Source organism: Polypterus senegalus, chromosome 2 (assembly GCF_016835505.1).
Source record: "Polypterus senegalus isolate Bchr_013 chromosome 2, ASM1683550v1, whole genome shotgun sequence".
NCBI classification, from domain to species: Eukaryota; Metazoa; Chordata; class Cladistia; order Polypteriformes; family Polypteridae; genus Polypterus; species Polypterus senegalus.
Genome location: NC_053155.1, coordinates 165,348,499 through 165,365,535, shown reverse-complemented (window position 1 = coordinate 165,365,535; position 17,037 = coordinate 165,348,499). Strand labels below are relative to the sequence as shown.

At 36.5% G+C, this 17,037-nt stretch overlaps 1 protein-coding gene across 1 annotated transcript in view; it reads right to left on the bottom strand.

The window, feature by feature from the left end:
• The window catches only part of synj1 (synaptojanin 1), a 488,307-nt gene that overhangs the window by 446,237 nt on the left and 25,033 nt on the right, over positions 1 to 17,037 (bottom strand). Inside the window, exons 3-4 of the mRNA XM_039746285.1 lie at positions 7,663 to 7,749; positions 2,022 to 2,290 (exon numbers count right to left, since the gene is read on the bottom strand). Of these exons, the coding sequence (XP_039602219.1) occupies positions 2,022 to 2,290; positions 7,663 to 7,749 (356 nt within the window). The remainder of the gene's footprint in view (positions 1 to 2,021; positions 2,291 to 7,662; positions 7,750 to 17,037) is intronic.

Genomic DNA, 17,037 nt, shown 5'->3' with positions numbered 1-17,037 from the left:
TCTTAAAAGTTTCAAGGTGGTCAAAAACAGGGCCCATTAAACCTCACCGAAGCATTCCTTGTGTGATTTTGGGCTATAAAAGAAATAAACTGTTGCTGTTGTTCTACTGCACACGTGTAATATTTTACAAAATATGGCAAAATTTGCATTGCACTTGCCAATCATTTTCTTTTTGCTATCTCCTCTTACATGAAAAGATGAGAACTTTTAATTGTTATAAATCTTGAAACAATCTTTTTCACTGAAGGAATTTTAATACAGTTTAATAAAGAGGGAGTAAAAGGGAAATTCTATGCATGTCCATCCATCCATCCATTATCCAACCCGCTATATCCTATCTACAGGGTCGCATGTCTGGAAATTTTATTAAGATTTTCACCTTATAATCCACATTTTTTTTTTTTTTTTACATACAGAACATTGATTAAAGAAGGTGATAAGGATTTTTATTTTCAGATGCAATATGACCTTCGTATTCCTGTGGTTTGAAGGAAAAAGTCATAGTATTTTTCCATATTAAGGTTAACAGATTAAACAGATAAATGTGTCTTTTTTCATAACATCTTTTTTTGTGGGTACATTATTTGTTCACATTTTTTCCTTAAAGAGGTAACTACATACTAATAGTTAAGTAAAACAATGTAAATTATTTGTAGAATTAAGAGTGCACATCTGACACTACTAGCCTGGTGTAAAGTGTGTTTTCTAAGACCTTAAGTTAACTGAATTGTGTGTCTAATTTGGCACAGCGGCATGGCTGGGCACCTGCTATAGTGACATGTCATTGGCTTATTGCTCAAGATGCTGGTTTAAATGTATTACATACATTTACATTTAACACAAATATACTGGTAGAGGAGGTGATCATTAGTAATAACATAGTTCTTATCACTGCAATCAGAAAAAATAATTCCGCTTTTCTTTTTTTTTTTTCTCTGTTCAGTAAGCAACAGTGGCTTTATAATTTTAGACAAAAAAGCCTCAGCAAGTGAATTTTCACAAACATAGTGACAGTTTTCCTCAGAGGCACATCAGATCCATAAATCAGCTTTTTTATATTTTTTTGGTTATTAGTTTGCTCTGGTTTTTGGTTAATAACTGCATGCATTTTTCCTCCATCCTTTTGTCACTTCACTCTAATGTTGCCACTCTTGTCATGCCACCCAATAAAAAGACGCCGAAAGCAAAATAATTTTAAACATAAGTAATAAAAGTCTGAAAATGTTAACATTCTGTGCCCTTAAACTGATCCCTCCTCCCAACACCAATAACCTGTTAAATAAATAAAAAATAGCAGAATTACTTCAATAAAAAGGCAAACAGATGTATTAGATATCAAAAGAATAATGAAAAAACTATAAGCAAAAATAAACAGTACAGTAACACAAAATTAAGGTTCAATACTTCACAAGTATAGAGCTGCCTCTCAATATACTTATTTTAAAAGCTATGCATATTTTAAATATAATGTATATGTAACAAATTAAGGTGGGAAATTCAGAAGTATTAAGCTTCCTCTCAATCCATTTATTTAAGACTATGAAGATTTTAAAATATAATATACAGTATATGTAATACAGCGACAGCCCGATAATCCCATCCACAAAAGTATAGAAAATATGTACAAGAATATACAAACACAAAATCTATTAAGAAGTAAACCAAAATTAAAGTTTAAATAACACACATTAAGTGCCAGATATAAAGAGCTGTAGTTAGAAGAAACAGTGAATGTATAGCATGGTCAGCAGTAATTTACAAATTAGTATACAGTACCTTTAGAAAAACTTATGTAAGTATCGTCTGCAATCCGTCAACAAGTGAAAACTTCTAATGCACCTGAATACTTTTAAAAATCACCATAGAACTTCTTAGATGTTATTTTTGCTGTACAATGTGAATACTATTTTCTTTTTTACTAAAACAACATTCAAAGAGTGCAGCAAAGCAACTGTTTGTACATGAACCAATCAATTACACATCTAAAACATTTTTAAAAGTGAAGCTAAGCTTGTATCTTACCAAAAAAATCTGTTGTCAGTGGTATCCTTTTTAATTCTGCGATGTGCACTAAGACTTAGATCTAAACTCACACCAGAAGATGACCAAGCAAAATAAAAGTTTCCAGAATTCAAAACCTTTCGCACATCTGAAACACGGTCCTCATCTGATGGATCATTTCTCAGGGAGACAAATTCAGTTGATGTGACTCTAAACACTTCTGAATCTTGCAGTTTTCCAACGGACATACACCCAGTGACTAAGACAAGACTGTGCACCATGCTATCCCCTACAAGAGAAGGCATACATTTTTAAAAGTTATTAGTAAAAAGTTAGCAATTATTTTTTAAAACTACTTCAGCATTGGTTTTCTTAATATCACAAATGTACACAATAAGAAGCCATGCTGTTAAGTATAAGACATCTGTGGATAAAAAAGCTATGAATTTTTATAGCCATTAGGTCATGTAAATGCCCTAAAAAAAGGTCTACTTGAGAAAGTATCACAGAGTTCCATAGGTTAAAAGACCTCCTTAAAATCAGTAGTAAAACGATATTAAATTTGTGACCAATTGTAGCTTACAATTTTTGACAGAAATTCACAATTCTCCATCTACTTGACATTTTTCAAAGAAGCATCATACTATCTTTAAATGTCTCTTCGGTGATTTATACCAGGATAATATTTCAATTTAACAATTTACACATTAATTGAAAAATGGCCAGAGCAGATCCCACCCCTCAGCAAGTGAAGGGAGGTTCACTTACTTATACTGCTTTTGTTTAACTCCAATACCATTTTGGTCTTTTTATCCCCCCTTAAAAACAGTACCAAAGCAGCATCTTAAAATCGGCCACCCCTGGCTTTCTGGCTGGCATGTTGCCAAAAAAGTGACAGATATGAAGCTAATTATTACAATTGAGCAATGAATTGTGTTTAGAGATACTGAATAATACATTTATTTTAATATGAAACAGATGTCCCTCTCACTCACAAACTAACATAGCAGAAAAAAAAAGATAAAAAAAACAATTCTGTAGACACACAGATAAGCTTTGCCAAGTGCATTTGTGCTAGTCCACCCAGAAACCCCAAACTGCAAAGTTTCCATACATCCATTATCCAACCCACTATATCCTAACTACAGGGTCACGAGGGTCTGCTGGAACCAATCCCTGCCAACACAGGGCACAAGGCAGGAAACAAACCCTGGACAGGGTGCCAGCCCACCGTTGACTGCAAAATTTAAATAAATAAAAATGTGGGGTTTATTATCTTGTACATACAAAACATTTTTTCATATGTACAAGCATGAATGTCTGGAAAAACATTTTCAAGTGTACTGAAAAAGAGATGCACGTTATGATTATTACAACAACTTTATTAACTGCAAAGAATGACACAATGGCACAATGCACATAGGTACAATGTCGTAAGTGCTCAAATTGCTGGCCTTGATTATTTACACATTCTTGTAGTCTACTTGCTACAATCAACCACACTTTTAATAATAATAATAATAATAATATGAAGAAAGCAACAAATGAGAAGACAAATAATACAATAAACATAATTAATAAATAATATATATACACACACACACACACACATCAACATACCAAGCACGCACTAGGGACAATTTTTATAATCGCCAGTGCACCTAACTTGCATATGTTTGAACTGTGGGAGGAAACCAGAACACCCGGAGGAAACCCACGCAGACACAGGGAGAACATGTAAACTCCACGCTGGGAGGACCCGGGAAGAGAACCCAGGTCTCCTAACTGCGAGGCAGGAGCGCTACCCACTGTGCCACCGTGCTACCCCAAAACTATATACTTGAATTTCTAAAGTACTTTAATGACATGGTGGGCTAAAAATGGTAATAACAAAATACTTTTTTTCTTGAAAGAGCAGCAAGGTTCTCGTGCTTTGCTAAATTAAACCATGCAGGATTTTTAAATGATTGGTGCGATTCCCGCACTCCCACACAGAAATTATTTTCATGGTCCCTTAGTTCCATCATACAGTATACATTATGCTAAAAAAAACATACAAACATATAATAAATTATCAAATTATGTGGTACGAATTAGGACTTAGAAGTCTTCAAATCTCTTCTGAATATTAGTTTGGAGAATTGGGATGAATAGACTTTGCAAGCTTGTTAAACTAAATGGCCTGCTTTCGTCGCAACTGTTGTAATAGTCTAATGTTCAAACATTGCTAGGCTAACTTTACCAGCAATGCTGACAGATTACACCTTTCACACTTGCAGCCTACTGCAACATCAGATCAACTTTCTTAGGATTTCAGCTCATTTACTCATAGCCTTTCCTGTACAAAAAGAAAATTAAACACAATTCTACAAACAGGTAAGATAAGACTTTGGCACATTCTACGTCCTCTCCCTGCTTCATCCTCGCAATACCAACTGCACTGTATTCTGAAGGCTCCTGGTTTCCATTCTTTAAATTAACAGTGGCAGACAATTTTCAGTAACTGTACTTGTTTACTTTAAGAGCTCATTTATACTTCACGCTCAGAACGCGTGCGCGCGCCCCAAGATCATGGCTGCCACGCTGCCCCAGCGCTTCATTTCACGCGTCCTCTCAGCAGGTCCTCAGAAATTAACGCCACGCGGCGCCGAAAGTTGCAGTACCAGCAAAAAGTCGGGGGGCGCAGTGTGCTAAAAGTCGGAACGTGACGTCAGAGTCTCTGTTTACAATCTACAAGTGACAGCAAGCCTCTATGGAGATCCTTCGGGGATCGATGTGCGCGTTTTGCTGTCTGATGAATGGTTCAAAGTGTTGAAGCAAAATGCCGACATACAGATGCATTCGTGGTGCTTTTATATTCAAGCGTCGCATATTCCCGATCGTAATGACACGATACATTTTAAAAGTCTCACATACCATCTTTTGTGCCGTCTATTTTTTATTTTTTTACTTTACCTGCTGTCAGGTCCAAGAAGCTCGTAGCGATTAAAAACTGGGATGACGTTCACGATGGTCTGCTTTAATAATAAAGTAAACTACGAGGTTAAAGTGGACATTTCGAGATTAAAGCCGAAATTTCCACTTTAATCACAAAATACGCTTTCACCGTGTCTTTATTTTTCTCAGTGGCTCAAATACAAGCGCTATACATTATGTTGCCGATGTGAAGTTGCAAAAAAAGATAGGCACTGAGACTTTTAAAATGTATCGTGTCATTAGGATCGGGAATATGCGACGCTTGAATATAAAAGCACCATGAATGCATTTGTATGTCGGCATTTTGCTTCACCCCATCGAAGCATCCATCCCATAGGATCGGCATAGAGGCTTTCTGTCACATGTAGATAGTTCCCGAATGTAATGACACGATACATTTTAAAAGTCTCACATACCATCTTTTGTGTCGTCTTTTTTAATTTTTTTATTTTTGCAACTTAACAACAGCAACATAATGTATAGCGTTATATTTGAACCACTGAGAAAAAAATAAAGGACACGGTGAAAACATGTATTTTGTGTTTAAAGTGGAAATTTCGGCTTTAATCTCGAATTGTCCACTTTAACCTCGTAGTTTACTTTATCATTAAAGCAGACGGTCAGAACGCCATCCCAGTTTTTAATCGCTACGAGCTTCTTGGACCTGACAGCTGCGGCAAGCAGCAAAAGATCACCACACAGAACAAATTAAATGTATGATATTCCAACTCTCTGCACATTTAGAATCTTTAGATTCATACTTGATATCACTGTCATGATGAAATGCATTAAAGTGTGTATGTTACATTTTACATATAATTTTATTTAAATAATGAATACTGTTAATAATTACACACATGGGGGTGACACGGTGGCGGGGCAATAGCACTGCTGTCTCGCAGGGAGTTACGTTGCTGGTATTTCCTGCTTGTATTCCACACTGTGCTCCGGTTTCCTTCCAAAGATAAGCAGATTTGGGGATTTGGTGCCGCTAAAATGACGCTAGTGTATGTGTGCTTGTATTCACCTTGCGATGAGCGGAGACCTCGTCCAGGGATTGTTTCTCAGTCGTGCCCAATGCTTTTTGCAATGGATACATCCCTGGATTGATGGATTTAATCAATAAACATCCTTTTCACAGATATTGCGGTAAGGTGTTATCGGAATTTAATAGGTGTTCTAGGCAATTCACAACACAGAGAAGCCAAACATGTTCTCACCACGATAATATCTCACACTGCCACCTGGTGGACTCCTCCAGATTTACGTAAAGTACAGGGGCAAGTTATAAACACTTCAACGCTTGCGTAGCAGGAGGGTCCGCTGCAGCATGCGTCGCGTGAAGTATAAATGAGCCCTTAGACAGCATTAAAGGACTCCAAAAGCAGCTTAACTAGCCAGACAAAAGTTCTTGTCTCTAGACCACAGGTGATGACAAGTATGAGCCAATCAATCAGAGTATAATTAACATAAACAATAACAAAACTACAGACAGCAGACCTCTACACGTTTCTTATGTTGTTGTTTTTTTATGATTAGTCTTTGATTCAGACATACAATTTCTACATTTTACTCCTGTTGACTAAAATCATAAAGCACATCAAAATATGGAATAGAAATCTCTCCATTAATGGTAATCTATTAGACAAAAACACATTTTCAAGTATATCTCCATAATATCAAGGAGCTTCAATTATGATTTTGCAAAGTTAAAAATTTGATCACTATCAGTATTTCGCATATTGGTTGTACAATGCAATGGCTCAATCTGTGGATCTGTATGCTGTTAAATGTATTAGTTTGAATATATACAAACTATGTCTCCTCTTGGGTAAACACAGAGAGTAATCTAGAAAATCTATCCAAAAGAATGCTTTTTTTTGGTTTGTCTATATGTGGGAACAATCTAGCCTATGCATGGTAAAAAATGGTGTTTTCAAAAAAAATATATTATTTTAATCAATCATTTTGAGGCATTTGCCAAAAGAACTAAACAATGCATGCATCCACTTCTCCCTCTAAAAGGACATCAAAGAGCAAAGTCACTTCCATAATTATCCCATGATTCTTCAAGAATCAATCAAGTTAGGTCTAGGTGGTAAGCTACATAAGGGGCGTGTGAAGAGGAACAATTGCTTCCATCATTTTCCTTTTGTGCATTAATTTTTTGTTTTTTGCTCATTTGCCAAGCACTACCTTCTGAAAAATGGGTGGGAATAATCTAATGCAATTTTATTTCCCAAACAATTGACTTCAGATTATCAACTCACACTATAAAAAGAAATTGAACCAGTTTAGGTTACCTGCTAATGACAGTTCAATTTAGTCATAAATAATCAATATCTATCACTCTATCAAGTGAACATGTAAGTGGCAAACATCAAATTTAAATTCAAAGGTAATTAAAATTAGACTGGACACCAGCACATTTATGAACAAAGGCCACATTCACTCTCCCAGTAAAGTCATCAGTTAGCCTTACAAGCATTGTAATTGTAATGTATAACTAAGCTTTTAGCATCCATGGAAGGTCCTTATAGGTATGAAAAAATGTAATAAACTGAAAGACACTCTTCACATAGGGGATTAAAATATTTGAGTTGTCAAATAGCAGAACTGACCATTTTACCACCACACACTTCTTTGCTACCAGTCAAATATAAAAACTTAAAAGTTAAAACTTACCAAGATTAAGTCGTAAAACACCTAATACTCCATATACATCAAGTATTTTTGTGTACATGTTTTTAATAGCATCTTTTTCTGCAGCAGCTGAAAAGTAAACAAAAAAAAACAATATTTTAAAATAAAGTCTGGAACAGATTCGATCAACAACTGTCCCACAAGCAGTGAGGAACATCAGCAATTTAAACACAGATTTCCTAATGAAGGAGGTTAATTTATTGTAAATTAATATACACATGTACAGTTAGGTCCATAAATAAATGGAGATTGATGAAATGTTTGCTTTTTTCTTTCTGCATACCATTACAATAAATTTGAAATCAAGCAAGCAAGATATGACAGAAATATAAATGTTCAGCATAAATTTAAGTTGTTTAACAAAAGTAGTTGACGTTCTTCTGAAGCATTCTTGTTGGGGTACTAAGGTCTGCTTGTATTACTCTCAACTGCAAAATAGCAGGCTGTGAATGCTTAAAATGAGCAACTATTCGCCTCCAAATGGCAACACAGTCAGATATGCTTCTCTGGCTTAATAAGTCTTCATTTAAGGCAAGCTGCAAAGTGTGAGCCATGCAGCGTTTTAATGCCACTTTCTTCCATAGCTTTTGCCATATTCTGAGCATTGTCACAAAGCACAACGTGCACATTACATTTTGAAATTATCAACTTTGCTAACATGGAAACGAAAGCTTGTGCAATGAAAGTTGCAGAATGAGAACCAGAGAACTTATCAGCGTGCAACACACTCTTTTTGACTCAAATGTTTTGTCAATCCAGTGTGCCGTTAAGACTCAACATGCTCATGGGGCTGACCTCCGAGTTCTACATATCTGTAGTGAAGCTAATGCTAATGACATTGTTTCCTAAAAGCTCGTGGATACGTGTAGCAATTGCATCATACAATGCAGGCAGTGAGACATCTGCAAAGTATTGCAGTCTTGGAAGAATGTAACGAGGTTCTAAAAAAGCCAACAAAATCCCTCGTCCTCAACTAGGGAAAAAGACTGGTCACCGAGTGTGATCATTTCCATTATTTTAGTAGCTATGCCTTTAACTCTGGTGCTGTCTTGAGGAAACGTCTTTACGTTTTAAAGGGTTTGCTGTATGAGGCTAGCAGTTGAGAGCCTGGTATTGTCTGACTTAAACTTAATTTGAATAGCATTAGATGTCAGAATTTCCATGTATAATTTGTTATGGTGGTTCTTCAAATGTATAATTAAATTTGTGGTATCGAAACATTTAATTCTGCAGCCTCCTCGCATTCTTATTTTTGCAGGTAGAGCAGATAGCAACTCTGTTGTCTTCCTTTTCACAGAAAAATATGACCACATGGCTGACATGCTACTTTACTAACGATATCTGCCGAGTGAATAAATAATATGTGTAGTGCTCCCATCAGCAAAACTAGGAAACCCCATGGAGTTTTTTTTTTTCTGTAAGAGCAAGGGGCTGTGCCTGCATACATGTTTTCTACAGCTTAACGTCTGCCTCACCAAACAATGAAAACAACATTTAATTATTTAGTGAACTGACAATGTTGACGAGCCTGAATTATATTAGTCGTCTGTATTTGTTAAAATGTAGCATCTGACTAATTTTGATGTTGTCATTTTTAATGAACATTGGCCGATATATATCGTGCATCTCTAGAACGCCAGTCACTCTGTGAAAGTCACCAACTCACCAACCTCCAGCAAAATAACCCCAGACCATGACATTTCCTCCCTGATGCCTGACACAAACAACTTGAATATTATGAACACAAGATTTTAAATTTTGATTCATCGGTCCATTATACTTCTTCCAATCTGCAGTAGTCCACTGCCTGTGTTTCGTTGCCCATGGGAAGCCCTACTTTCTTATTTATCATTTAAGCAATGGCTTTCTTACTGCCACCTGCAGCAAAAAGTCTCCTCTTCACAGTAGAACTTTTTTTTGACCACTGTTAAGCTATGCTTGAAACTGTTGTGCTGTGAGACGCCTATTGTGCAAGCTGGTGACCCTCAGAAATGTGTCTTCTGATTAGATTGCGAGTTTGGGTCTTCCAGATCTCTCATCCTACCAGAGTTTCTTCCAGATTCCAATTGCCTTTGGATTGTGCCTTTGTGTGTATTGTCTAAGTAGTACTTCAGAGGGTGAAATAACAGAGTCTGTGCCAACTCTGATATAAACATAGAAAAAGATGATTAGGAAGCCCTATTTCAAAGCATTCCAATATACATTCATTTTGTAGAAGTTAGATTCAATCATAACCCAATTTATTTGGAATTCAAACTATCCACTCATTCCAAAGGGCAATCCTACAAAGACCCAAGGCAGAAAGTGGCATGGCTCTAACTTTCAGTTTTATTACTAGCCAGCAAATATGCAAGCTACAAAAACCTGGACATTGACACAAATAGACGGACACACATAGGCTTGGTCCACAATAGAAATAAACTCCTGCATTACTTCTTTATATTCCTTGCTTTGTACCATAGTAAATACGATTTATCGTCAATATACTAACAACCCAATTGTGCTTCATTCACTCAGAATATAGAACCAATGTAGGAAGTACTTCAGGATGGAGAAGCTTTTATCTATGGCAACTCTACATGATAGCCACCTTTTTCTACCCTCTCAAACATTCTCTGTTTTTAATGATTGGAAAACATATGGGATCAAATCATTTCGGAATTTGTACATAGATAATGTATTTGCATCCTATGAACAATTACACTAAAAATTTAACTTTCCATCAACACAATTCTTCCACTACATCCAAATTAGAAACACTTCTAAACAAAATCTGCCCAATTTTCCCCTCACCTCCCACCTACTTCTTTTCCGGAAGAACTACTGATCAGTTTTTAGGATTCAGACATTTCTGTAATATACAAAAACATTTTAAAGTCCTTTCCTTTCAAAGATCACAGAGTACAGCGGGAAAAGGATCTCTTACTGGAAGGTAGCCATGCACAGGAATCACTCTAGCTCCATATGCGCAAATAATATAAAAATATCCAAAATTTTTTTCTAAGGAAGATCCAACCTGCAAACATTGCAATCGAGCTTCAACCTCATTGGGCCATATGTTTTGAGCGTGCACCAAATTAACATGATTCTGGACCAAAATCTTTAAATGCCTTTCAGACAGCCTTGGTGTCACAATCCCTCCTAATCCATTAACAGCTGTGTTTGGTGTACTACCAGATGGGCTTAAAGTAGAGAAGGACAAAAACTGCAATTGCCTTTACTTAACTATTGACACGTATGACTTATTTTACTCAACTGCAAGAATCCTAACCAACCTCTTAAGTTTGTGGGTGACTGATGTTATATACTATTTGAAATTGAAAAAAATCAAATTCTCACTTAGAGGATCTGTTCAAAACTTTTTAAAACTAGGCAGGATCTAATCAATAACATTTTAGAAAAAGCATTTAAATTGGACAACATATTTTCTCCTCCTTTTGTTCTACTTCTAAAGTTTTACTCTGGCTGGTTGTCTTGCTCTCATTCTCAAGGGTGGGGGCTTTGTTAAGTTTGACTTGCTTGTATGGAATGTTACTTGCTTTTAACAAATTCAATAAAAATGTTAAGAAGAAGAGGAAAAAAAAAAAGAGAGGGCTTTGAAGTTATCAACAGAACAGCAAACTGTTTTCTTCAACTTGCAAAACTCAATTTTAGTTGTTGCCTGGAGAACTCCCATTTACAATATTTTTAAATTTCATTTTTTTTGTTTTTACTAACCTAAACTTTAAATTTAAACCTCTGGCAGTTCACCGTTTCCTTTTCAACATTTTAGTTCAATCACTGCATTTCAACTAATTAAATCTGAATAGTTAAAACAATGCTTGGATATGTCTCTTTAACAACAAACCTGGTGCATTCTTTAACTGCCTTCTCGGCCTTATGCGTCCAGCCGTCTCTCTCTCTCGTGTGTTCATGTGTGTGTTTGTGCGTGTCTCTCTCTCTCTCTCTCGTGTGTGCATGAGTGTGTGTCTCTCTCTCTCTCGTGTGTGTCTCTCTCTCTCTCTCTGCGCAGGGAGAGACTGAACAGATGCGGAAATCATTGGCTCGCAGAAACTGAAAAGGAAACTGGCTTGTTCATATACCGAGTCTGTGGCCGTAAACAGATGCAAAAGTTTGCCGAACTTTTTGGTCGTAAACCGATCTGTACGTGTTCCGAGACGTTCGTGAACCAAGGTTCCACTGTATATACATACTAGCAGAATACCCGCGCTTCGCAGTGGAGAAGTAGTGTGTTAAAGAAGTTATGAAAAAGAAAAGCAAACATTTTAAAAATAACGTAAGATGATTGTTAATGTAATTGTTTTGTCATTGATATGAGTGTTGTTGTCATATCTATCTATCTATCTATTTATATTATATTATATTATATATATATATATATTATATATATATATATATATATTATAATATATATTATATATATATATATATATATATATATATATATATATATATATATATATATATATATATATATATATATATATATATATATATAGCAAAATACCTGTGATTGGCAGCGGAGAAGTAAAAAGAAAAGGAAACATTTTAATATTAACGTACATGATTGACAATGTAATTGTTTTGTCATTGTCATGAGTGTTGCTGGCAAATATATATATATATATATATATATATATATATATATATATATATATACCTATACACAAATACAAATTTATATACATATACATATATACACATACTGTATATATACACACACACATATATACATACTGTACATACAACATATACATATCTACATATATACTGTATATACACATATATATACAAATCTACATATATATATCTACATATATATATTAGGTGGGACTCGATTAAAAAATTAATCCAATTAATTAGAGGCTGTGTAAGAATTAATCTTGATTAATCGTATGTAATCGCACACATAAATTTGCCCCAAATCGCAAATGTTTTTTTTTTTTTTTAATTTAAAACGGTTTTAGTGGGCTTACAGAATCAAATAATAGACATGGACATGAATATTGTAAACTGAAGCTGTTTTAATTTCTGAAAAAAGCTTTTAAACTGCATTTGAATTCAAAACAGAAACAAAAATATCATCCCTGGTTAAAATTGGGCAGACTTAAAAATAAAGTGGTAGTTTAAGTACATTTTCAGAATAGTATTGTCTTTAAATAATAATAACCAAAATTTCAACATAAAGTGCAGTTTTCTTCTTAAAAAATAAGTCAGAAACATAAAAGGTAATTTGACCAGCTTACTCTTTAAACTCTGAGTAACATTAGCCAAAATTATTTTGTACATTAGGCTAAAACAGTGTGATCATTGAACATTTTGTAATTAGATGTATTTAGAATTACTAACGGTCACGGAAGTCCAATGATCCCCAGTAAGAGCCACAAAGTCCGCTTTCTGTAATGCATCTAATTTTGCTTGCTTTTCAGTGTGCACAAAACCATGCTTTTATCAAGGCTTCGCCGGTAGTCGAAATGATCAGTCGTAGGAACGCGCTTTATTCCGACTCTAACATTTTTGTAGCTGTGATGTGTGCATCAGTGTAATGGATGTACCAGGAAATCATGCATTGACAAAAGTTCCCGTTTGCTTGGAATTGAAAGTGTGATTAAATGCGTTATTTTTAACGCTTATGGAGTACATGCATCAAGCTTCTCAGCTGTGCTTGTGCTAAGAAAGGGAAAATTTTAAAAATAACGTAACATGATTCTGCTAACCTAATATTTTTTCATACGTCCCAAACCAAGGAGATGCTAAGGTAAAATGAATCAGGTAGCGCACATAGTCAGTACACCCTCTCGAATCAACCTCGAATGTCGGCGTTAGAGGCTTAAGACTCTACAATTAGCCACAGCGTGTGGCTTGTCTATGCTAAAGTATGTATTGTAGATCGGGGTATATATATACATTTTATATATATATATATATATATATATATATATATATACCCGTGTACCGCAGTGGAGAAGTAGAAGTTATGAAAAAGAAAAGGGAACATTTTAAAAATAACGTAACATGATTGTCAATATACAGTAATTGTTTTGTGAGTGTTATTGAATGTTGCTGTCATCAAGGATTTGATTATCATTATTTCTTTCAATCAGGCTCGTATTTGTAGGATGTGTTCAAGTTACATTCCGTGTTTGTCAATCGCTGTAAAGATAAGAGGTTTCATTCATCGATTAGTTCCTTACTGCATCAATAAACAGCTCGTCTTCCTTTTATCTGAGATGTGACAAACTGCATGCATGTTTTTTTACGCTGTCTTCCTTTAGCAGGACATTCACTTTTTCCACCGTGTGCTTTGTTTCCGCAGTAGCTGCACTTATGAATATGATTGTATGTATAAGACGCTTCATATTTTTTTGCTGCCTTCTCAATTGTGTAATTCGGTTTTGTTCAGCACTCTTTGGAACTGTTGCTTTTTGTCTGCGCATTGCGTCAGTTCACGTGAGCCGCTTGGTGTTCTTGCATCGAAGGTTCCCAGCTGTACTGGTGCCATCTCATGTAATGTCAGCTAAGACCCGGCACTTAAAAGTTTCTCTCGCAGTTTCAATGAGTTTGTGCCAAACACCACCCTGACCATCTCATCTTCCTCTGCATAAGCACAGTCCTTCACCCGTGAACATTTACCGGCAGTGTTTGTATTGGATTGCCGCTGATGGACGGCCTTATATGGGCAGGCACTAAATTACAAACGCTAGTGGCAGCCTGTCTATGAACTTAATTTAATATAAACTTACGGTTAACGCCGTGCTTTGTTTCCGCAGTAGCTGTACTTATGAATATGCTTGTATGCATCATTTGCTTCATAATGTTTTTCTGCCTTCTCAATTGTGAAATGGCGTTTTGTGCTCATCGCTGTTTGGAGTTCTTCCTTGTTCTCTACGTACTTACGTAGGAGGCGTGATGATGTCACACGAAACTCCGCCCCCCACGGCCATCTCCAACTCAAGACTCCATTACATTATAAAAATAGCTTCCAGTTATGACCCTTATGCGTAGAATTTCGAAATGAAACCTGCCCAACTTTTGTAAGTAAGCTGTAAGGAATAAGCCTGCCAAATTTCAGCCTTCTACCTACACGGGAAGTTGGAGAATTAGTGATGAGTCAGTGAGTCAGTGAGTGAGTCAGTGAGTGAGGGCTTTGCCTTTTATTAGTATAGATATACATATTATATACATACATCCAAAATGTTATAAATTCATTTTTTCCCCCAGAATTCTACACACAACACCCCATAATGACAATGTGAAAAAAGTTTACTTGTGGTTTTTGCAAATTTATTAAAAATAAAAAAAACTGAGAAATCACATGCACATAAGTATTCACAGCCTTTGCTCAATACTTTGTCGATTCACCTTTGGCAGCAATTACAGCTTGAAGTCTTTTTGAAAATGATGTCACAAGCTTGGCACATCTTTCCTTAGCCAGTTTCGCCCATTCCTCTTTGCAGCACCTCTCAAGCTCCATCAGGTTGGATGGGAAGCGTTGGTGCACAGCCATTTTAAGATCTCTCCAGAGATGTTCAATCGGATTAAAGTCTGGGCTCTGGCTAGGACATTCACAGAGTTTTCCTGAAGCCACTCCTTTGATATCTTGGCCATGTGCTTAGGGTCATTGTCCTACTGAAAGATGAACCGCCGCCCCAGTCTGAGGTCAAGAGCGCTCTAGAGCAGGTTTTCATCCAGGATGTATCTGTACATTGCTGCAGTCATCTTTCCTTTTATCCTGACTAGTCTCCCAGTTCCTGCCGCTGAAAAACATCCCCACAGCATGATGCTGCCACCACCATGCTTCACTGGAGGGATGGTTATTGGCCTGGTGATTAGCATTGCCTGGTTTCCTCCAAACGTGATGCCTGGCATTCACACTAAAGAGTTCAATCTTTGTCTCATCAGACCAGAGAATTTTGTTTCTCATGTTCCGAGAGTCCTACCATATAGGCCTGATTGGTGGATTGCTGCAGAGATGGTTGTCCTTCTGGAAGGTTTTCCTCTCTCCACAGAGTACCTCTGGATCTCTGACAGAGTGACCATCAGGTACTTGGTCACCTCCCTGACTAAGGCTCTTCTTCCCCATCGCTCAGTTTAGATGGCCGGCCAGCTCTAGGAAGAGTCCTGGTGGTTTTGAACTTCTTCCACTTATGGATGATGGAGGCCACTGTGCTCATTGGGACCTTCAAAGCAGCAGAAATATTTTTCTGTAACCTTCCCCAGATTTGTGCCTTGTGACAATCCTGTCTCGGAGGTCTACAGACAATTCCTTTGACTTCATGCTTGATTTGTGCTCTGACATGAACTGCCAACTGTGGGACCTTATATAGACAGGTGTGTGACTTTCCAAATCATGTCCAATCAACTGAATTTACCACAGGTGGACTCCAATTAAGCTGCAGAAACATCTCAAGGATGATCAGGGGAAACAGGATGCAACCAAGCTCACTTTTGAGCTTAATGCTAAAGGCTGTGAATACTAATGTACATGTGCTTTGTCAATTTTTTTATTTTTAATAAATTTGCAAAAATCTCAAGTTACGTTATCATTATGGGGTGTTGTGTGTAGAATTCTGAGATAAAAAACGAATTTAATCCATTTTGGAATAAGGCTGTAACATAACAAAATGTGGAAAAAGTGATGCGCTGTGAATACTACTTCTGGGCTCATCAGGCGTACACACTCACTGCATCCCCTCTCAGGAATTGAACATCGGAACGTCAGCGTCAGAGGCGAAGCCTCTTAAGTTGCGCCACGGCGTATGGTTCGTACATTTGATAGTATGTAGATTGTGGTGATTACATTCAAGGCATTCGCAGTCTGAATAACAAACTGAATGTATCCGACGCTGACGTTCCGAGGTGTTCTCTCTCTCTCTCAAACACACATATATACGAATGGAAGAGAAGGTCTGTGATACGGTTTGCATATTTGCAGCTGGAGATCCACTAAGGGAGAAAATGAATCATGTGTCAAAAGCATTTTTTTTTTTTTTTTTAATTCCTGAGCTTTCAACCTCTGCCCAGGGTCTTCATCAGAGAGTAATGCTTAGACTTAACAAGAATCAAAGGCAATATATAGCAAAAAATTACATTTTCTAAGTCAGTGTGGTCGTGTATTGGATGTAAAAATTCTTGTTTATTATCAATATGTCTTTAAGTTTGCATATGCTGGATTAATGTCCAAGTGTCTGTTGAAGGCGTTCTCATTTGATAACCAGGATTCGGCCAGCTCTCTGGCACTTTTCACACTGGACTTGAATTTTACTTGTAGTAAAAAGAGTATAGCATAAAGTCAATGAAACTTATGGGATATTAATCTGGTCTGTTAAGTAGCAGAAGGGGTTATGACCCCCAAAA